The sequence below is a fragment of the Hesperophylax consimilis genome, chromosome 26, assembly GCF_061612785.1.
Source record: "Hesperophylax consimilis isolate HC1 chromosome 26, BYU_Hcon_1.0, whole genome shotgun sequence".
Lineage (NCBI taxonomy): Eukaryota > Metazoa > Arthropoda > Insecta > Trichoptera > Limnephilidae > Hesperophylax > Hesperophylax consimilis.
Genome location: NC_142861.1, coordinates 10,616,465 through 10,639,908, shown reverse-complemented (window position 1 = coordinate 10,639,908; position 23,444 = coordinate 10,616,465). Strand labels below are relative to the sequence as shown.

Genomic DNA, 23,444 nt, shown 5'->3' with positions numbered 1-23,444 from the left:
TATCAAACAAGAGGTACAATATCAAGTTATATGTTATATAACTAGAATGTGCAGCTGTTAAAAATAGTCTCATTGCAAAAACAAAAACCAACCTTGGTACATATAGAATATATAGGTACTTCGACCAACTAAATATATTTTATGAGAACCTTCTTTATACTTGTTTATATATTTCATATTGTTGATAAACCTTCCCCTTTAATTCATTTAATTTTATGTACATTAGGTTTTATTGTAAAATATTTGGATTAAGTGACTGAACATTATAATCGTATATATTCATCAATCCTATAATATTGTGTATAAGTATATTTATATTATATGTCATCTCATTTAATATGGCAGACTGAGATTGCAATATCCTCCCAGTACTGCTGGAATAAAACTTTAAATAAATTAATAAGGATTAATGATCAATAAGAAGGTTCAAGGAAAAAAATATTTATGAGATGTAATATTTTTGGTATGCCTCGTTATTCTCCTCTGCCATTCGTGTGAAATGCGTCGTTTTTTTTTTAAATGTTTTTGGGCTATGTAATTATTTTGTTTTCGCACCCATAAATTATGTTCCGTCTTTCCGGTTTATGAAAAAATGGTCCGATTTTTCGGATTAAAATTTTCAAAAAATCGCCATGGTTTCAAAAATACGATTAAAAAAAAAAAAAAAATACAGAATGTCTTAGAATATTTGCCTAAACCGGAAAATAAAATAAAAAAATGGGATGCAAGAGGCCTATTATTATTGTATGAAATTTAATAATTTTGGGCAAATCATCACTGATCCAGCACCTATAAATATTTAATGACTTACCGATTTTTGTACCTAATCTACCGATTTTTTTACTCAAATCTACCGATTTAAATTTTCGCGGTATGGCATCACTCACTGGATATATCTGATTTCTGACGTTTTTGACCATTTCTGACAGAGTGGTTTATTTATGTTTATGACTTTGAGATGACTTTGAGTGCCCTTGGAGATGTCTTGGAGTTGGAGCTTACTGGATAGGTATGTTGTTGGAGTCATGGAGTGTTCTATTTATGAAGCCTGGGTTATGTGCTTGGGTGAGTGGTTTATATATGGCTTGGAGTATTCTTGAGTGGTTTATTTATGGAATATTTCATATTCTGACGTGGACATGGTGAAAATGTGATGTTGCAAATACATCCAAGAAAGCTAAAATGTATAGCCGTAGGTCCACCCTGGCCTCAACCTTGGATCCCTTGCCCAATTCCCCTGCGGATCCCCTCAGTAAGTTATTCGAGGCTTGCAAAACTGGGGTCATAGGCCGCGTCAAGAAGCTGGTAAATCCGCAAACAATCAATGCCAGAGACCACCAGAGCATGCCAAAGACACTGCTTGAAGAAAACCGACTCCGTTGCATTTTGCCGCTGGTAAACAAACAATTGATTGACAAATTTTGAAATGTTCATTGCGGATATTGTGTGAGGTGTCAGATTTTTGTGTTTTTTTTTCGTTTGCCTGTGGATTGGTTTGCAGATTGGATCAGAGTGAAGATTGACTGTTGAAGATGGATAGTTGATAGTGAGGAATAATACTATTTCGAAGATAGTGTCATTGTTTTGTGTTTTTTATTTTGCGAAAGTTGATATCAAAGAACAAACTCTAGTCGTCACAATTTTTTGAACATTTTTTTATAGGAAGTTGTTGATATTATTGTGTTGACATTGATAAATAAATAATTCATTAGTTGATTGAGTGGCCTAAAACTATAAATTCCCAGTGCGGCCTTTTGGGCACAATATGTGCTTGCTAGGTCCTCAATGACCTCAACAATTGCACAAGCAACTGTTTCCCAGGTTATTATTGACCCGGGAGTGTTTATAGCACGACACGAGGTATAGGGCCATTAAATAATGTTTCCAAGACTGTTAACGTGAGAAGACGTTGCGCATTGCTCAAATTGACTTAAGCCATCCAACCTAAATAGCTCAATCCTTCCTCACACAACATATCGGATTATCTGTTGGAATACCTGCAGATGAGATCTTTGCCCTGTGTTAGTTGTGCATCACCTCAATCATCAACTTGTTGAATATTTGGACTGTAACAATATTGCAGGTAGCAGGATGGGGCCTCACCAAGGATGGGAAGTCCTCGGAAGGGCTTCGAGTCCTGAACCTGCCTGTTATCAAGGACAGTGTATGCAAGACAGAGCTCTCCAAATACAACTTCTGGTTCTATTTCACTTACAACAAGTTCTGCGGCGGATATATAAAAGGTTTGTGAAAAACGTTTGTTTAACATTTAATTCATCACCACAAATTACTTTTGTTTTGAACGTTTTTTTGCTGTGAAATCACGGCTCGCAATTCACTGTTTTTGTAATTGATACGCATTCAAATGGTTAATTAGAACAGGCAGATTATATAGCTTTGAATAAAGACTGTGATATATATTATCGGCTGACAAATACCCACCAGGAAGGTTACAGCATACCAGAGGTGGAATGATGAATCTTGTCTATGGTGTTTCAATATGAAATGTTTTCATAATAATTTTGTTAATTATCCTAGGCACAGCCAGATGGCTGAGAATGGCATTGCTGCAGACGCGATGGAGATCTACAGCGTCAAATCTACAGCGGCGCTGGCCTGGTGTTCCATGATCGAGGCTTGGTAAAGCGATGGTACCTATGCGGGGTGGTTGACATTGCACCAGTCTCCAGGTCAAATTTCAAATTGCAGAGAAGACGCCTACATCGCCTTCACCGGGGTCTACGTCCTGTCTGAGTCATACACTAATTCTTTACAATGTGAACTTTACTAAGGTAAGATGTCATTTGCTATGAAAACTTTATCATTAGCTTCATTAGCTTCATTCGATAATCCTGGGGAAGATTGATGGAGACATAGTTGAGGAAGAGGATGCACTTCGTCGCTCAAAATCTGGGTGAAATTCTAATCTCAATTCATACTTTTCACATCAATTAATTATTTAACGGCATGCTACAGGGGTCACACTTGGTACCTGTATAGTTTTTGTTGTTGTTTATAAACAATATTACAACTGTTTTTGGTGGAGTTCTTGGTGATGATCTTAAAGTATTCAACAAATTTATTACTGAACTCCCCGGCGTTGCTCGGGCCTCGCACAGAATTTTTTATAATCAGACTAAGACAGTGACCTTCCTCTTCAAAGTAATGTGTGCAAATGTTCATCAACCTCGGAATAAAACTGTAGATTTTTATACAAAAAAATAAATATTATGCATTTTTTTCATAACAGTCAATTTTTGAACGAACCATTGAAAGTAAACTACCGAAATGTTATATAATTATGATAAACTAATGTTTATAAGACAATGTTATTTATGCATAGCACAAAGGATAACAAATTATTATGAGCAATAATTAGTCGCCTGAAATATGTATACAAATTGAAAATATCTCCTGAGTAAAAATATATCCCGTCTGCGGCATTTATTTTTACTCGGGAGTTATTTGCAAAATGTATGGATATTTCAGGCAATTAATTATTGACTATAATAATTTAAGATATATTTTTATTTACCCACAACATTAAAAAAAGAAAAGAAATAGGCTGCCATGAAGAATAGTCTCATAATGGACTGCGCTGTAAACCGTTACCTTACTTTCAAACTTTATTTTTCTGTGTGGCAGCTTGGAGCGTAGCGCCGTACCGTCGCTCCGAAATGGATGTGTAATTGCTGCTAGTAACTATTATTGCTTTTAAAATAAATTAAAATGAAAGGTTGTAGCGGTTATACCAGGATTTGAAACTATTTCGGTCAGATGCAAAACAATGGTGTATTTTGCACCTTTTACAGGATATAATATGAGTACATAAAGAATATATTTACATTACAAAATATATTTATGTTCGCAATCTTTAGATTCTTCAACAGTGACCAGCTGCTGACCCTGTACGAGTCTCAAGTCCGCCCAACTATTGAATTTGGGAGCCACCTTCGGGCTGGTGCCCCAAAATACTTGATAAACCTGCTTGAATCTGTGCAAAAGAGAGCGATCTGTCTGATTGACAATCCGTTGTTAACAGACCGATTGCCTTCTCTAATGCATAGACGCAATGTAGGCATGCTGTGTCTGTTCTACAGGTATTTCAGTGGAGCCTACTCCAAGGAGCTAGCAGCATTGATTCCTGATGCACCGGTGCACGTGCGCGAAACTCGACGGACACGAACTGAACACCCGTTCACGGTTGACGTTGGCTTCATGAGAACGAGCCGTTTTTACGACTCGTTTTTGTGTAAGTCGGCTCGTATGTGGAACGAGCTACCGGCATTTGTTTTTCCTCCCTCCTATAATCCGAGCCTCTTCAAGGCCCGCATTAACAAATCCCTTCCTACAGCCCCTACCTTATTCCGCCTCACAACGCCGCCCAACCGGGTGGTGACATAGTTCCCCTGTCTGTACACTGCACAGGCAGGGACACTCTTGTGAGGTGTCACATAAAACAAAAAAAAAAATCTCACCAATGAAGAAACTGGTTCTTGTGCTTGGTGAGAGAGTTACACTAATTATAAGAAAAATAGAATCATTATGCTATAAGTAAGTATATATATGATAGGAACAATATATAAAGAGACAAAATCTAAATACAGTGGAGATGAATATAGACTGATAATAAATATCAATGAATATCAATGAAGGGAAAAACAGGCAATTTACATTGAACCTTTTTTTTTCCTCAGTTGTTTCTCTTGGAGTGCTGGGAAATGCCCCCAGCCACTATACCTGATGTCTTCTACGGGGTGCGGGTGATACTGACGGACCCTACCTGGAGCTCTGGAACCTGCCTCTGCGGAGGATCAACATATAAGACGTGTAGATGTACTGCATCCAGCCATCAACGCGCGATTAATCTCTGCTAGGAAGAGGATTGTATCGTTCACCTCGCTGAACCAGTTCAGTGGACACTGACATTTACAATGTCTCCACTGATCCCAAAATTCCTCAGTATAGGCCTGTATATATTTAAAAAACTATACCAACGCTTTGTTGAATCCCACAAATTATATTAGACTTGTAAATTTAGTTTTAGTGATTTGTCTTATATGTAGTATTGTTCTAGTTTCCGTATTTAACTAAATGGTGTTAAAAAGAGAAAAAAACATGCTTTATATTCAAAAACAGAAGTTAACCACAGAATAATTAAAGTGTTCCAACCGCAATTTGAGAAAAAACATGATATTTTGTGATTTTTTTTAATAATTACTTTTATTTGAAACGACCAAAAAGTGAGGTAACAATAATGTTTATAATACATTTTTCTAATAATATATGTGTTTTTTTTCCCATTATCAGTAGTTTTAGTTCAGTGTTTATACGAAAAACTTAATGTGAGGCATTTTCAAAACTTGTTTAAGTTTGAATTCAAAAATTTTTATTAATGAAATTTATTTCGATTTTATTGAGAAGCGGAAATACAAACAAGTTCTCAGACTTTCTGCCAGCATCTTTAAGGAATTTAACGGTCAATATGCCAGAGTCCTGGAAGGTTAAAACCATACAATGGTATCAATAATCAGATCCATAGTTAAAATATTAATATCTCTGTAATTAATAAACTGATGTGGAAAAGGTTAACATATATTAAGGCCCCGTAAGCGTTCAAAGATGGTTTGAAAGGGAGATACGGATGTTAAAGGGAGCGCGCTAATATTCAGAATGATAAAAATTAAGCGAAAATGGAGAAAATATTTAATAAAACACAACTCATTTGAAATGGAGCAAAAATCTCTTGACAAATGCTTTAGTTGCATTTAAAGATACACAGATTTTTTTTATGCCTATAACATATTACATAACAGAACAAAACCTGTTTTTAATAATTTTCGTAGCTTGCTTTGCAATTTTTTTCTATCATTGCAATTTCATATAATTAATGTATCGTCATAACAAATGTATAGATATTATCTTAAAAATGACATGGTGACCGGGTATCTCATCAAAATGACAGTTCAACACACCTACAAAGAGTGATATAAAGTCATGAAAAGTGATGAAACAAAAACTAGATTAAATAAGTTACATAGGTAACTATTAAACCTAGTTTTTTTTTTATCTCTTTTAATGACTCCATATCACTTTTTAAAGGAGTGTTAAATTTAAATTTTTTCATAACTTTATAGCACTTTTTAGAGGTGTGTTGAATTGTCATTTTGAGGAGTTATCATGGAACTGAAATAATTGGGGGTGGTTGGAGAAATTCGGAGAAAAATTTACGAAAACTGATTTCGCATCGTTGTGGAGTGGGATGGCTAGAAAATTACCTCAGAATATTTCGAAATGTCCCCAGAATGTTTTTAAATTTCCTCAGAATATTACAAACTTCCCCAGTATGTTTCAAACTTGCCTCAGAATATTTCAAAATTTCCCCAGAATGTACCAAAATTTCCTCAGAATATTTCGAATAAAGCGTAGTGTAACCCCCAGGCCGAAGGGTACGAATAATAGCCATTTTTTATTGTATGCAAGAAAATTAATAATAAAATTATGTTAAAGAAATCTTTTTCACATCCTTAAGTACTCGTATTTAAGGTCAGAAAACTAAATACTCTGTTCCTGTACCACTTCAACCTTACAAGTATGTATTTTATTTAGGAAACAGACAGTTGTACATGTGAATTAATTTTACATTTAAGTTGAATATAAAATAAACCAGTTATGTTCCATTTACAATATTTTTATGGTTACAGGTTAGGAAGAAAGTAGATATTTAAAGACATTGGTAAAAATGAATTAAAAGAATAGACAAACAATAAAAAAGGGTACATTGTAAGGTTAATTTGTTTTTAAAAGTTTTTAGGGTACAGTGGAAAATGTCAATATTTCTTAGGGTGTTGTAAGTTTTGCAGATACGTCCGAGTAGAGTTTAGGGTATTTTGATTTGAAATGTTGCATGTAAAATAAGGTATTCGATCTGGTTTTGCATTCGTTATAGTGATGGAAAGTTCATTGTCTCTGTATGTTCGAATACGAAGGGTGCGCGTTAAGGCTCGACAAGGGGCCTTCTGGCGTTCCTGTCCTGCGCTAGTTCAGTCCACAGCAAGCAGTACTTCTTCTTGCACAGCCAATGCACTTGCTTCTCCCAACTTTGCCTAGAGCGACCTAATGAACGTCTTCCTTCCATATATCTTCATCTTCTAATGTGGACCAGCTAGGTTGATGAGTAACATTATATTTGGACTGGACGGGAATATGAACACCCTCTCCCAATGTTTGACCTGTGAGATTGTAGTTTCTATCACGTCTAAAAACATTATATCTGTCGTGAAATATCTCCTAATGACAAATATTGTTGAGAAGCCAAGTTTCTGAAATACAGATAACATCGAAGTCAATATTTAGATCAGCCCTAAGAAAGTCATGCGTTTTTGGACGCAATCCACGTATGTTTTGATAATATACGGTTAAAGAAGCCATATTGTAAAAGATAAATAAGATATCACAAAAAATCCATTTTCATAATAATAATAAAAAATAATGGTAAAGTAAAGTAGTAATGCTAGTTCGATTTATGTAGACAAAAAGTGTGCGATGTAAATTTAACCTCTTACGAGACGTATGATATGCCATAACTTGATTGAAAGTAATTTATTTACTGGAAGTTGTAAGATCAAAGAATAGTTTTAAATAGTGTATGCTACTTAAAAATACTGAATGCGAAAAGAAATGAAAACAAAAAAGATTATGATTAAATAGTGTAAGTGAAATGATTGGAGTATTTGAAAGGAGTCATGCTATTTTGTTTATATCTGCCTTAGAGGAAATTCCAATAACAGGAGAACCGTCATTTTTTCTCATAAACATATAACAGGTATTTATTATTTTTTTCAGTTTTAAGTTCCCTGACTTTCTTGATAAGTAACTTGTTAGAAAGCGTGAGGAACATACGGCTTGCTACTCCTGGAAGGCCGATATCGCTGAAGTCATGGTCCGGTGGCGACGAGCAGCTGCCAACAAAGCGTCCTTGCAATCTCACCTAAGAAGACGTATGATTATGTTTGATATAGATGTGGGTATGGAAGTGATTTTAGAAGCTGTTGGCCATGGTCGCACTCTATGAATGAAGCCAATATCCCCTTTTTGTAGTTGGTACCCAACTTTCTGGGATATATTCATTATAATATCCTGAAGTTTTTCACTTCTTGACATCGGAACTGCGTAAATTTCAATATTACATAGTCTATTGTATTGTTCTCGTTAATTCATTTTTATATTTACGTCCTTTATAACTTCCTTCAAATGAATAACTTTGCATTCCAGAGAATCAATTTTAGCGGTTTTACTGCTCAAAGCTAAATTTTGGTGTTTGTAGTTTCAATTTGTGAAGATAAAAATTCCACTGATTTTATAATAGGTTCTAATTGATCTGTAAAGTTCTTGAATCTTACGTCTAGCTTACAAACAATGTGTTTTTTCCACCTCCTTAAGATGGTTTTTGAGAGCTGGTTAAGGATTTCATTTAAATTTATAGGATTATCGTCAGTACTTTGTTTTGTTTGCCCTTGTATTATTTTTATTTTGTTGTTTAAATTAGAAAATCACTTGTTAATTGAGAACAACAACAACAACGGTAACATGTATTTTTGCCTGAGATTTGCTGTGTTTTTGAATGGTACGGTTTTGTTTAGGATATCATCTTTGTAAACTTGTAAGGTTGCGTGATACAGGATAAGAGTATTTAATTTTCTGACTTTAAATTGGTAATATACAACTAAGTATTTAGTGAATGTAAACTAAAATATAAAAAGCAAGACTAAGAAACAAATTTAAAAGCCGAACTAAGAAACAAGTATAAAAATGGAAGCAGAACAAATGGAAAAACAAATAATGCATTATACAAGAATATATGTGTTTATAAATACTGAGGACAGATAGAGTGGGAGATAGGTTTTGTTGAAGCGGGTTGGGGGAGGAAAGGGATGAGGGAATGTTGACGCGCAAATGAAATTAAAAAAAATATTGAATTAGCAATTTAAAAATAAAATAAGGTACAATTAATTTAACCATGATTTTGTGCTACTCATACCTAACATGTGATACAATGAACTTCTGTAACGATAGTAACTAGCAGTGCATATGTCAGCATGTATGTCTATATTTGCAAGTTCTTTGTTGTACCAACTGCACGTTCTGTTCATAAATTTGTTTTGATTGGAGTTGGTGTTGCATTTGTCAATATAGAAAAGGGTTTGCTGTTTGCTATATCGAAGCTTCGAAGTAGTTTCGTGATTCGAAAGAGTTGAATAATTTAAAATTGAGAAATTTTAGAAAACGCTCCTTAACACATTGTTTGCGGGAGACGCTTAAAAGCGTTTTTCGTATTTGTACACTATTGGTAAAGCGCGGGAGACGCCAAAATGCGTTATACACTTAGAGTAACAATATATTACGAGTAACGTATGATGTTGGTTACTGTGAAGTAAAAATTATGCGTCAGCTCTCGTGAGACGTGTACCAGGTTCCTGGCAATGCGTGGAATTAGGGTCAGGTGGCCTGCCGACTGTGGACATAAAAATGCACTTGAAATAAAATAACTGTAAGATAAATGTTTCGTTTTTTTTAAATCTTAACATTTATTCAGCGATATTGTTTCGTTCAAGACGTTCTTTATTTTCTTTTCTGCCTACATTCCGCTTTAAAAATTTCTTACAAAGTATTTGTGTGCTGTGCTCGAAAAGTTATTTGTTACATATTTGTTAGTTATTTGTTACATAATAAAGGGATATTTTTTCATAAAAAATACCCTACAAATATGGACTACGGTAATGATAATCGATTACAATAAATATATGAAAGGCATTCACCGAGCAGACCAATATCTTTGTATTATTCTATTTTACGAAAAACCACTAAATGGACAAAAAGGCTAGCGATGTATATAATAAATTGTGCATTATTCAACTCATTTGTTGTGTACAACTCCGTAAAAGAAAGTAAAATAAAATATAAACAATTTTTTAAGGAAATCACTGAACACTGGGTAGTTGATCAGATTTCGTCAGATAATAGTCAAGACCCCGAACCAACACCATCAACATCTGGTATCCGAAAAAAATCTTAAAAATCTGATCCTCCAGGAAGACTATCGATGGATGTGAGAAAACATATAATGGAAAAGATTGAAGGCCCTGGTAAAAATAAGAATCTACGAAGGCGATGTCGTGTGTGCGCGGTACACAAAATACGTACCGAAACCCGGTACATGTGTAAATTGTGTAATGTACCTTTACATAAAGGGAATTGTATCCAACGATTTCATACTTTCAAACAATATTAGTGTTTAGTGGTGTGTATTTTACAAAATATATATACTACCTTGAATGTGCATAAAATGACTAAATCGACAATACGACAAAAGTGCAGTTTTTTCAAAATTTTTTAATTTAAACTTAAATATCGTAATTGTTTATCCAAAAATATAAAAATTTGTGACCAGATCATAAGGAAAGATTTCAAATAAGGTAAAATACTGAAAAAATTATTTAAATTTGATCAATAGTTCAGAAGTTATAGCTGTTGTACATGAAACGTAATTTTGCGCGCAAACATGATAAAAAATGCCCGTTTTACGGCGTAGATTGATTAAAAAACCCCCCGCAAACATTGTGTTAACTCTTTCCAACCTGTTAATATAAACAATGTAGCGCGGATTACAAACCTGTGAACAGAATTCCAGGTGTGGACGAACATGTGAATTATAGAGAACCAGATAAGTCTTAGTGTTGTTGAAGAATTTGCCTGTTCTTAGTACAAAACTTAGACTTTTGGTTGCTTTGGTGAAATGTGATCAACATGTTTCTCAAAGGTGAGTTTAGAGTCCAAAAGAACCCCAAGATCACGTATACAATCTTTATTTTTAGTAGCGATCAAGAAATGGCGTAATCATGTGATATTTTCACACGGTTGCGTGTGAATGTGACCTTGTAACATTTCGATATATTGATAAAAAGCTTATTTCTGAGACAGTAATCAGTCAGTGGGTCAAGATCTGCTTGCAGACACAAACAACAGTTGTGGGAGCTTATGGGAAGCTATATCATCAGCAATTAGTAAAAGTTGTGATTGATTTTGTCTAAGGCCTTAAGGCTATAATCGGTATAGACAGCATCAACTTCAACACGTTTATCCATGCAGGCAGACAAGAAATTTGTAAATAATATAAGATTTGTAGCAACAGATTGACCTGCAAAGAATCCAAGCTGAAATTTGTTGATCAAATTCTTCACGACAAGGGATAACTGGTCATAGACCATGTTTTCGAACACCTTTGAGAAAATGCATAGCTTCGAAATAGGTCTATAGTTATCTGCTCCACACTTAGTTCCTGATTTATGGATTGGTGTGCTGTAGGCTCTTTTCCATATATCTGGAAATGTACCAGTCTTGATCGATATATTAAACAGTATTGATAGCAGGAGTACAAATGATTTGCGCACTCGGTAATGAACAGTGGTGGGATACCATCTGGTCCAGCTCCCTTTTACAATCGAGCCTTTTTAAATATTTAGATACAAGGTCAGCATCGATTGAAACTGATCCCACTGAGCCAACCTGCTCAACTACGGAGTCGTCGTAGGAAGTCCCCAGTGAGTCGGCCGGTTCGTAGACGGAATGGAAATAACCCGCAAACAAATCACAGACCGCCTGGCCACCCTCCACTGTTTACGAAGGATACTTAAGATTTAAAACACTTGGAATAGAGGCTGATAGTTTTTTTGATTTTACATACGACCAGAATGATTTGGAATCTTTGGCGATATTCTCTTCAGCGTTATTGACAAAGTCTTTGTTACATTTCTTTGCCATTTTTTTATGTCTGGTTCGTAGCTTTGAAAAAGTACTGTAATCGGAAAGGTTCTTATACGTAATATATAGTTTGTGAAATTTGTTCTTTTCACTAATAAGTTTTATTAACGATTAGCTATACCACGGGGGGTAGGAATGTTTACCGACATGCCTCAACTTTACCTTGTCCGAGATCAGACTATTGATAATATTGTAAAAATTAGATACTGCAGGATTAATGGAATCAGATAAGTTAAGGATGTTCCAATCTACTTGTGCCAGACTGTCTATTATGTCGTCATAATTAGTCTTGTGGAATGAAGGCTGTTTGATTGGTTTTTCCTTTATATGCTGGGTTTTAGTGAATTCTGCAGTGATAGCAGTTGATTTATGGTGCGATCCTCAGGAACCAGTGGATCTTTCGCGGGAATAACGCGCACCAGTAAATTGCACAGAACAAGATCAAGAATTCTTCCTGACATTTTGAACATCATTGTATTTGGGCAGGTTACAGTAATTTATATTATCGATAAATTTAGAGCTTATTGTGGAAGTGTAATTGCAAGGAATTAGGTTAATTTCACCCACAGGGAGAGTCCAGCTAATATCGGGTAGGTTAAAGATACAAAACTTATCATCAGGTAAAGTGGTGATTTGAACATTGAAATTAAAGCTTTTGAACAGATAGGTACAACATATATGAATGTTAGTAAATCCAGTTGCACGCGGTATACAACGGGAATTGAACCCGCACCTTCTGATGCCCGGTTAGGTGCTCTGGATCACTGAGCTACGTCGGCTTATTTTCAACACGCCAAATAATTCAATATGTACTAGTACTTCAATCAACAATTACTGCTTATTATATTTTTTCACTTGTAAACAACCAACTTTATTTTTGTAGGAAAGGCTTTGTTAGTGCTAAATTTCCCACTAGATGGCGTCGTGACATATTATATCTACATTATTTGTTGTTGAAATATTTTGACTTGTCAAATATTATTATTTTTTTTTCAATGATAAACTAATATTTATAAGACAAGGTTTTTTATTACAATTATTTTTTTACAATTTATTTTTACCCTGGAGATATTTTTAATTTGTATGGATATTACAGGCGACTAATTATTGCTTATAATAATTTGTTATCCTTTGTGCTATGCATAAAAAACTTTGTCTTATAAACATTAGTTCATAATTATAATATTATATAACATTTCGGTAGTTTACTTTCAATGGTTCGTTCAAAAATTGAATGTTATGAAAAAAATGCATAATATTTATTATCAGCCACCAACTTGCGACTGAGGGTGTTGCATTTTTTTGCAGTACCTACTTTGGTCAAAAATTTTCTACATGTTCCACCCCACACGTCTGCCCTGATGATAAACACTATAAGGCTGTTCGAAACGTTGTCCCAAAATTAAGAGTGAGTATATACAACACGATTAACACATTCTTTGCGGGAAACGAGAAAACTAGTCATACGCCTTTTTACAGTAAGACGCGGGAGACGAGTTTACTCGTTTTGTTGCGCAAAGCGGTAAGGAGCGGGAAACTTGTAAACAAGGGGTTCTAAATGGGTGCGGGGTCATGTGTTTTCTATTGTCGGCGGTACCTGATCTATTTACCTGTCAATACAATGAGTTTGAAACACAAAACAAAAATATAATCGCTGTCGCGTATGTTTCGCTCACAAACTACGCAGTGAAACGCGGTACATGTGCAAGTTTTACAATGTGCCCATGCATAAAGGAAAGTGTTTCGAACGCTATCACACATTGAAGCACTATTAGGTTATAGATTTTTTTTATATGTATTGAAAATTTCTAAATAATCTTGTAATTTTGTATGAATAAATTTCGATATGTTATTTTGACTGTGAAATACTGTTTTTTCTATGATTCCCAAGAAATTAGAAAGTTTTTGTTCATAAAAAAAGGAATTACACATACACTGCTAAGTAAATAAATAGAGACATATTTTTAAAGCAAAACACTGAAAGTTTCATCGAAAAATATCAAATAGATCATAAGATATGAATATTTTGCGGAAAGTCTAATTTTGGCGCTAAAATTTAAAAAAACACCCGCGCTTCGCCCCCAATTTGGCGGTAAAATGCCCGACCAAATAGTGTTAAAATTAAATAACATAATAGGTAGGTACTATTGACCGTCTGAGTCTTGTGTCAAATTCAACTTACTGTATGATACAGTAACCCAAGGGAAGATTGATACTAGATCCAAGACAATAACTCATCGAAGATTTTTAATGATTTAATTAATAACAACAATTTGAGATAAGCCACTACCATCTGCGTAAAACATACAATGATGAGAATGGACGTGCGTGTCTGAAAACACTTTATCAATTACACCCGCGATATCCGACAAGGTTCACCAAACAGATAAACTCTATTGTACGGAGATGCTAGGCGCCAAGCCAACAGAAGGACTGCAAGAATTCTCATAGTCCTGCCATATCATGTTATTGTATAGTCTAGCAGTCGAAATTTTTTCATTAGGTGATCAAATAAGAATTATCGAATATACAAAGACGTGTGCAAAGAATACTTGGGGAGGGTCATTTAAAAACTTGTCTTATCCGTGTTGGCAATTTTTAAAAAGTTTCAATCCTGCCATTAGACGCGTCAATATTTTGCATCAGTATTTATTGCAGCCGTCAGTATTTGTATGCCATTATAAGTTTTCAGTATTGTCAGTAATGTATCGAGAATCCCGCTCAACACGCTTTCAATTCAATGGATCAGTAAAAAAAGCCTGCATCGCTATTTTTTTGGCGATCGGTACAAAGAAAAGAGTGAAGCGTAAACGATGGGTGAAGGACTGGCTTCTCAAAAAAGAAAAATTCTCTCATTTGAATTTAATGGATGAAATTTGGCTAACTGATCCAGACGATTATAATTTTTTTTTAGGATGACTAATGGGAATTTCAACAAATTGCTAGATATGGTTCCTCCATATATTTTGAAACAAAATGCAGCCATGAGAACTTCGATCACACCAAGAGAAAAATTAGCTGTAGCTCTATTTTCTATTCCACCGGCAGAAGGTTTGAAGATTTGAAGTTTTCGGCGATTCTGTCTCCAACAGTAATAAGCTAAGCAATATTGGATACAGCCCGATTTCTCTTAAGCCTATTTTTGTTGTCCTTGTGGGTCATGTTCCACATCAGATTACATATTTTATACGCCTCTAGGATGTTTTCATTTCGCAGTGGAGATGCGACACCAATGTCCGGCGTAGCTGGTGACTTTGGATGCGTCGGAGTACTACGCTCTGCAGGCTCAGTCGCGCAAGAACTACTGACGTATTGATGCTGAGAGGGTACACACGCGTCAGTACGCGCATCAGTATCTTCACAACATCGGTAACACCACGCCCGTACGGCGTGTACGTCAGTATTTGCCAATACACGCTTCAGTATTTTAATACTGATACTGAATAGGTACTGACGCGTGGAATGGGGGCTTAGGGTACCTACATTGTAGGCAAGAGTCTTTATGTTAAAATCAATTTTAAATTCGAACTCTATTGTGACGACAGAGATCGTTCGCGAAGACAGATTTATTCTTTGCAGTTATTATTTATTTACACCCTTAGGGCATTTTCATAAAAAAAGTTTTTTTAGGTACAACAGATACAAAGAAAAGAAAAAGTAATGGTACATGTATATGGTAAAAAGCACAAAAATCAACAATAAAAGAAAAATGAAGGTAGGTATATGGTTAAAATAAACATAAAAAGTAGGTTACAGGTATATTCAAATCATATTAGCGAAACAAAATGTTAAAATTTCTGATTTAAATTTTAGTAAGGTAAGTTAGTAATTAATGAAAAAGTAAGGAATTAATGAAAATATCAACGGAACTGAATTTATTTCCAAGACGCCTTTGGGCTGGAGAATGAATTAACTAGTTTGTTTTCGAGGAATAAACAAAGAACAACTCTGGAAGTCTCATGTCAATTTGGTACTCGGAACGATATTAACTTTGTTAAGTTAGGTGCATCCATTGAGCCATTAACTAATTTGTATAAAAGTACCAAATCATTCATAGTTCTTCAAGTTCTACAAGTAATAAAATTATTTTTTTCAATGGGAATGGATTAACTAAATAACTGCTTACTAAGAGAATCAGCGAAGTAAAATGTTGAAAAAAATCGTAAAATTATATTGTTATGTTTAACATAAGTAATGATGCGTATAAAACCAAGTATCTTAACGGTTATGTTTGTAAAAAAAACACCAATAAATTTTAATTGACCGAAAAAAATATAAATGTTAGTCATGAAGCCAGCGCATGATGTTAGATAAAATTCGTATTCTTACCTACCTATCGACCTTGACAGACCAATTTCTTATATAAACGTTTAACATTAATTTAATTAGCCATACTAAATAAACAAGCAATTAGCTCCTTGGAAACATGAACATATCCTATTATTTACATAATCAAATAGGGAAAATTGTTTAGAAGAACGAAATATCAATTATTCTCGTTTAATATTAACAAATCAACAAGATAAGACAATACAGGGTGAACGAGGGAAGTTGTAACAGAAATGTTTTTTTTTTCCTGAAATGCGACCCATCATGGGATACAAAAATACGGATAATGTTTCAAATGTCACATATTATAAAATTTGTGGAGTCTACATTCCTTGCAAAATCAGTGTAAAATATTGTTCCCTTGCGGTAAGTAGGACGATGGGGTGTGGCGGCTGTCGATGTCGCCTGAATCCTTCCGACTGCGAACGAAATCACCGAACGGAGTCGACGGTGACCGCCCGCCGCGCCACGGCCCAAAGAATTTGGCCTTGAGTTTTTTTTAACATTAATCAGCCAATTTACTCGGCTACTGATTATGGTGAAACCATATTTACCGATGAAAGGTTATACCATTGCTTATATATTTTACACAAGCATATATTTTCCAGTTCAACTTGTACAATATCTCGTGCATGTCGGCATTTTGAAGTTGTTGTAACTTATAACCGACTGAAGTTCGTGGTATCTCACAGCGGGCAATTAGCCGATGTTTGTGGCCATTACTTAATACGCCAACGCTAGCTCTATCTATATACCTCATTGCATATAAGTATGTGATTAACTTCTAATGTTCTGGAAGTTTTAAATACCAAGCCTCAAGGAATCGGGTAGTGCTGAAGAAGCCGTGAAAAAAGCCGGATTGGAACGCCGAGTCTCCGCAACCTCCCTCTTGTGCCAACGCAAAATTTTCGAGCATCAAAGACGGCAAAAGCCATTTCAAGCAACGTTTCAATTCTTACACCAGAGCGACACTGAGAGCATATTTCATTTTGGAATGTGGCAAAAATATACTATAAGTAATTCTTTTAAATGAATAAGTTTTTAAATAATACAAATTAATCCGGATTACTAGTCAACAGCGTTACTCCTCGACCACGCAGGCTTGTGCCAAAAGCCGAAAATTAATTAATCCAAACACTTTAAGCAATTTACCACTCATTAAAACTTTATTAGGCATAAAACTACGCTGAAAAGTTCATCAACTGGGAAAATAAAATGGAAGCTTCTGGTGTAAATGGATTCTGTATATCTAAAGAAGAAATTTATCCATTGAGAATTCCGTCTAATACCTTAGTAATTTTATTAGACTTCGTATGCATCTCTAAATAGTATAAAATACAATCGCTATCCGCGTATGTCTGTTTGTGCGCTTAGTTCTTCTAAACTACGCAACGGATTTTGATAAGGTTTTTACTATCATTTAGAAAATATCTTCCGGAAGGTTTACGTATATAATACATGAATATTATATGTATAGAAAGTAGAGAAAAGTCGATGTTTTATAATCAAGATATAAAAATATATTTTCGGACATTACATTGCTAATGCTGGTTAAACCTCATAAGATACATCAAAATAGCATCCTACGGAATTGTATATCTTAAAAAGGCCTACAGAAAAGTACTCGGTGATATAAGTCTATCTCCTAAGGATAACCCCTATCAACGCCGGGTACACGTCAGCAAGTTCGAGATAAACTAAACTATCAACTCGGGCCAAATATAACAAACGTACACCAACTCAAAGGTCATTCCGAAGGATAGTGCAATATCAGCCAATTCAACTATGTACTGGAGACATATTTTGTTTATTTTGCATTTGAGCCTAATCTTCGGGGTCAGTTAAAATATTAATTATGTATTTATCTCTCAACACAGCTGTGAAGACATCCTTTTTCTCTTTAATCAAATTATTTCTTACATTCATTTCTTGACGACGTTATTCCACATACACTTTGAATAAAATAATTATTTTAACAATGTTTCAGAGTGGTAATTTCCTCATTACTACTTTAGTAAAGACTGAAGACCACCATTCAGAAACGAAACATTGCCTGAAATGGTTTTAATAAGAATTTAGAATAAGGTCTGAATAGTTAGGTATTCCTTACATTTCTTCTCTCATTTCTACATTCCCTCCCCAATGATATCTCCCATAGTGGCTCCTGTTAGTTCAGTTGTGAGGTAATCAAATGAAAAATATTCATAAAAACCACAAGGCACAGCCTTGGGACCACTCTTGTTTATACTTTATGTAAATCATTAATTGAAAGCCGCTAAATCTGTTTTTTTTTTTTTTTTTTTTTTTAATATGCTGACAGAGTGACTTGAACATGAATTTTGATTGAAGAAAACATATCCAACCAATGCAAAGTTTTAATTTTTATGGTTATCACTAGGGCGATGAAGAGAGTATTTTCGACTCAGGAGGTGAATATAGGCTGTGGATTGTTTTATTTCAATTCTTTATCCAAGAATTAAACCAAACCGGTTTTGAATCCGCGACCTCTGGATCTAGAGCACAGGAGTTGAAAGGTTAAACATAATCATAAAGACGAATGAAACGCAAAGTCAAATTATTAGAAGATTTAAGATGTCATATTACGAATTCGCATTTACAATAATAAGCTACTGTTTAGCCTTCATGACGCAATACTTATATATATTGTATAAGATATGGTCTGAATAAAGTCTTATATATAGTATAAGACTTTGTTGATTTGGGGTTCAATGATTTAATGTAACAATATAACTTTATTGATATGAACTTCAAAGTTATAATGTGATAAATAGTCCCGATAATAACAACCTACATACATTTCGTTATGTGAATGCAGAGAACCCTTATTAGAAGAAACGCTATTTTTTGTGAAATATCTCCGATTTTTTTATTTTTTCAGAACCTTTCTCCATTTTTATTTATATTTAACATCCCCTTAAAAAGGCCACACCTTAAAATCGAAACGCCACATTGTTCCAATTGGTACCTAACGCTATTTTCTTCTGATTTAAATAAGAAAATAATACATATTTTTATTATCTGAATCATTGAAAGGAGCGGAAACGGTCGGTTGTTTTTATAAAGTGATTTATTTATCTCCCGAAGAAACGTCGGCCAAGGTGTTATCGGAATCACTTTTGACGCATTTCCTAGAAATCCGCCACTATCGAAATTCTACGGTAGGTACTGTTATTTGTAGTAATCATTGTTTTTGTTTATTTAATAATCTTACGAAACGATTCGTGACAATTCCCTCATACCAACTTGTTTCTTTCTCCCTGTCTAGGTAGTTAAATATCCGGTGCAGAGCCGGATTTACAACTTTTGGCGCCCTATTAACTAAATTAGCGATCTCCACCAAAAATTATTTTTATTTATTTAATTAATGTTTTCTCTCAACCAGTTCAATCATTATTTTTCTTTTTTTGTTGTATTCCCCTGTAAGAGGTTACCCATCATCAGGGCAATATTCACTCTGCGGAACTGCACTTGCAACAGTCATGTAGATTACGAAGCCACCTAGTTTGGTATCTCCCTTCATTTGTTTTCATTTGATATCGTTATTACCTATTTTTTGCTGATAATTAATAAAATAATAAAACAACGCACAGAATACACGAATAAATTAAATAATCCCCTTTAGGGGGTTAACATTTTCGTGTCTTATCTCATCAAATATTGGTAAAATCGACTTGGGAGTGTGTTCATTCGATTCAGCATAAACAAAAAACACAGTAAAGGATTCGTTACTCGATCTGGTTTGTAAACCTGTATTATTAAACTCACCCCTCTCCCCCTACCGATAGTTCATTTATACTACCAAGTTATGAAAGAATTTTGTCATTTATCAAATCCTATTTTACCTGTACTATAAATTAGGCTGTTAAATTTAGTTAAATCGTTATTAGCCATAATTATATAATAACTCTCTGAACATTAGACGAAAAATAAAATATTTGACAACGCACAAATGTTTTTTTATGCGTTTCCTACAGCAGAAGGTTCCCTCTTATCTGGAGCTAGTGGGTTTGTAGCATTTCTACTACGTTGAAACATCCAGTTCTGGTCACTAAACATAGCTTCAGTCAACTAAAACAGTGTTTTGATTGTGAATTGGGAAATGCTTTGAACCTAAGGTGAGTCACACAGAATCTAAATGAACTTGAAACTTATTGGCTTGGGCTGGGCATTTAGAGAGAACGCCAGATGACAGATGATCTGGTGGGTGCCCCAGTGGAAGTGATGCAGAGGCAGGAAAAGGTGGAGGATTGGAGTAGGACGGGAAAAACTGAGGACTGAAAACGATTTGCGAGGAACCGCAGGACGTGCAGAGCATGTTTGGAGGAGTCCAAATCCCACCCTGGGATGTAGCGCAGTGATAGAATTTGATTTGCCCTATGTATGCAAGGGCAAAATGCACAATAGAGATATGTAATTCTTGCTGTTAAACTTAAAATGTATGCAATAACAATGCTTTGCAAGTTTAGTACTCTGTTATCAAAGAATTAATATATTAATAGGAAATAGACAAGTATGAATAAGTATGAAACCACGCTCAAAAGTATCTCGCCTTTCCTTGGTTTCAATCTACGCACGAAACTTATGTTGCTTTTTTTAGTCCGTGCAGTTTTTGGTTTTAGTTCGGCGACAGTGGTGCTATATTTCAATTTGTTTGTTATATTATACCCACTATAGAATTTGAGAGGTGGGTATGGGTACCGCCGCCTTGGAAATCATATGAATAACAATACCTCTGTCATAAGTCATACTAAATGGTTCGGTAAGTTTGGTGACTTAGCAGGGGTGCCCGGGTTTATGAGGTGAGGATTGTCTAGGTTTTGGCGTCGAATGCTTTTGCCTTCCTATTGCGTGGTGGTCCGGATTGAGAAAGACTGGTTGATGGTAACCTTCGACCTCTCCCGCCGGACTCTCTCGACCCATCGCTTTGCACCGCAGTAGGATTCCTACCCAACCCTCATACCTTTTTCCTTCCCAGAATTTCCTCGTCCTCTTTTCCCTAAAAAGACCGTCCACACAGCATCCCCAAAGACGACAGTCCCTAAGGATTTTTTTTCTTCGAGTCCTCCTGCGTGGAGCTGACGTGAAAAAAATGTTTGGTTAAGAGAGGGATCTATGAAACAGAACGCCCGTTTCTGCACCGAGTCAATGATAGTTTCGCTGTGAACGAGATTTACATGAATCCCACACAGGAAGCTTAAAGGAAAATATTTTCCCTCGGAGTCTATGTCGTCTTTTGGGATGCTGTGTGGAGGGTCTTTTTTAAGGAAAGGAAGGAGAGGATGTTCTGGAAAGGTAAGAGGTATGAAGGTAGAAATCTAGTGTCCAGGAGAATGAATATATCCCTCCCGCTGCGGAGCAAGGCGATGGGTCTAGAGACCAGTTGGAGAGGTCAAAGGTTCTCCCCAAACCAGCCTCATCTGGCACGCCACGCAATGCAACACACCTCACCCGATGAACCCGGGCACCCCTGCGAAATCACCAAACGTGGCGAATCACTTGGGGTGACCTATGAAAGAGGTGTTCCCGGAGCGGCGGTACCGAAACCGCCTAAACGGGCTAAAGTAAATTATATCTCAACTGTCCAACCAAAAGTTTATTACTGAATTCGCAAACATTTTTAGATGTTGCTCTCTATGTTTGAAAGTGTTCAAGTATTTTTATTTTTTATGAATAACTATTATGAAAATACAAAGTAAAGTAGGTAATTCACAGTACTTCTCACTAGCTTTTCATGTTCTGATGTTTGTTGTTCCTGTTTCCTGATCATCTTGACCCTGTGTACAAACTAAATCAGTTGGGAATTAAGAGTACTTTATTAATCTGGATTAACAGTTAATAATAATGATTGGACTATTTATATAGCGCCGTTTTCGTGAGAAAATCACCTCAAGGGCGCTTAACAACTTAATTTATGCATTGATCACTTAGTCTTAATTACTTTTGGTTTATAACTAAGTTTCATAGACAGAGAGAGACTTATAACTAAGATTAATGTCGAATGATTTAAAACTAAGACTTTTAACTAATGACTTAAGTTATACATATTTTTATGACCAAGTGGGCATTTAAACAATACCGCTATAATACGATTTACATCCACGGCTTAAACTAGAGATTTACGACTAACATACATATTTAATTTATATTTACAAATACCGATTGTTATGATTTCTGCCCGTGGTGTAAGTTATAAAATATTTAAAAAAAATGTTTACGCGTAATAAACGGTTAATAACGGTGAAAAAAAGTCAAATAGAAAAATCCCCTGGATTGAGCAATGAAATAATACTGATGAATAAAAAAAAAGGTCATCATTCTGGATACGACAAGTTGAAAAGGTGAGTCTTTAGTTTTGCTCTGAACTCAGATGAGTTGTCGATCTTTCGCAAATAAACTTTACCTCTGTAAAAGAACTCTGCAAATAAACGTTAACTCTGTAAAAATCAAACTTTTTTTCCAAAAAAATTTATAGTAGAAAAATATATATTTATGGTAAAAAAAATATTATAGTAAAAAATTTGTAGTAAAAAAATATAGAGTAAAAAAAAATATATATTATTATATTTAGTTTACATTTAAGAATCTAAGTAAGAATCGTGGCTCCCTTATCAGGCACAAGAGCTTCTCTTTTCTGATAAGGTATACATGAGCAATTATGAACCTAAATATTATATTTTGCAAAATATGTATGTATTAATGTAACCCATATGATCTATATTAAAATAATAATAAAAAAAAGAAAACATTGTGTTAAATAAATTCGGTAGAATCATACATTTTCGAGGCCACAGGTGGGGCTCCCCAAGGATCTCACCTTGGGCAATTTTTTTTTTCTATATTTATAATTGACATTGTTAGTGTATTTGAAGATGTAGAAGTTATGATCTTCGCTGACGATTTGAAAATATTCAAAACGATATGTAGCATAGATGATTTGTTATATATTACAATTGAATTTAGATAGACTGTGTCATTGGTGCATCATTATTATTCAAAAAAGCCATTCGTTTTTGTAAAATCCAAAGTCGTATAATTTATTAATACTGTTTAAATAATGTAAAATTAACACCATTTGCTCAAATCAGGGACTTGAGTATTATATTTAACGAAAAGCTATTATTATTCTACACGTTCCACAAAATAAAATAAATCATTTAGAAAGAAGATAATACTTATAAATCCAAACGAAACATGAAACAGAACAAGACACAAAACAGTAAAAAGATAACAGTCACAACTAGGAAACGAACCCAGTCGTCTTAAATCACTCGACC

General features: G+C 34.8%; 1 protein-coding gene across 2 annotated transcripts; it reads left to right on the top strand.

Moving 5' to 3' along the window:
• The first annotated feature begins 916 nt into the window (after positions 1 to 916).
• On the top strand, positions 917 to 5,232 carry LOC149411094 (uncharacterized). Of its 2 annotated transcripts, none has more exons than XM_089647181.1 (4): positions 917 to 1,009; positions 2,084 to 2,243; positions 2,539 to 2,792; positions 4,698 to 5,232. In XM_089647181.1, the coding sequence occupies exons 2-3, from the start codon at positions 2,092 to 2,094 to the stop codon at positions 2,642 to 2,644; spliced, it is 258 nt and encodes an 85-aa protein (XP_089503307.1). In that variant the 5' UTR covers positions 917 to 1,009; positions 2,084 to 2,091; the 3' UTR covers positions 2,645 to 2,792; positions 4,698 to 5,232. The 2 variants fall into 2 exon arrangements, with proteins under 2 accessions (XP_089503307.1, XP_089503306.1); XM_089647180.1 differs by having other exon boundaries at positions 944 to 1,065.
• Positions 5,233 to 23,444: the final 18,212 nt, after the last annotated feature.

Coding starts and splice junctions, on each gene's coding strand:
- LOC149411094 (XM_089647180.1), top strand. CDS start 981: ATGTCTTGGAGTTGGAGCTTACTGGATAGGTATGTTGTTGGAGTCATG. Junction 1,066..2,083: donor AGCCTGGGTTATGTGCTTGG/GTGAGTGGTTTA, acceptor ACAATATTGCAG/GTAGCAGGATGGGGCCTCAC. Junction 2,244..2,538: donor CTGCGGCGGATATATAAAAG/GTTTGTGAAAAA, acceptor TAATTATCCTAG/GCACAGCCAGATGGCTGAGA.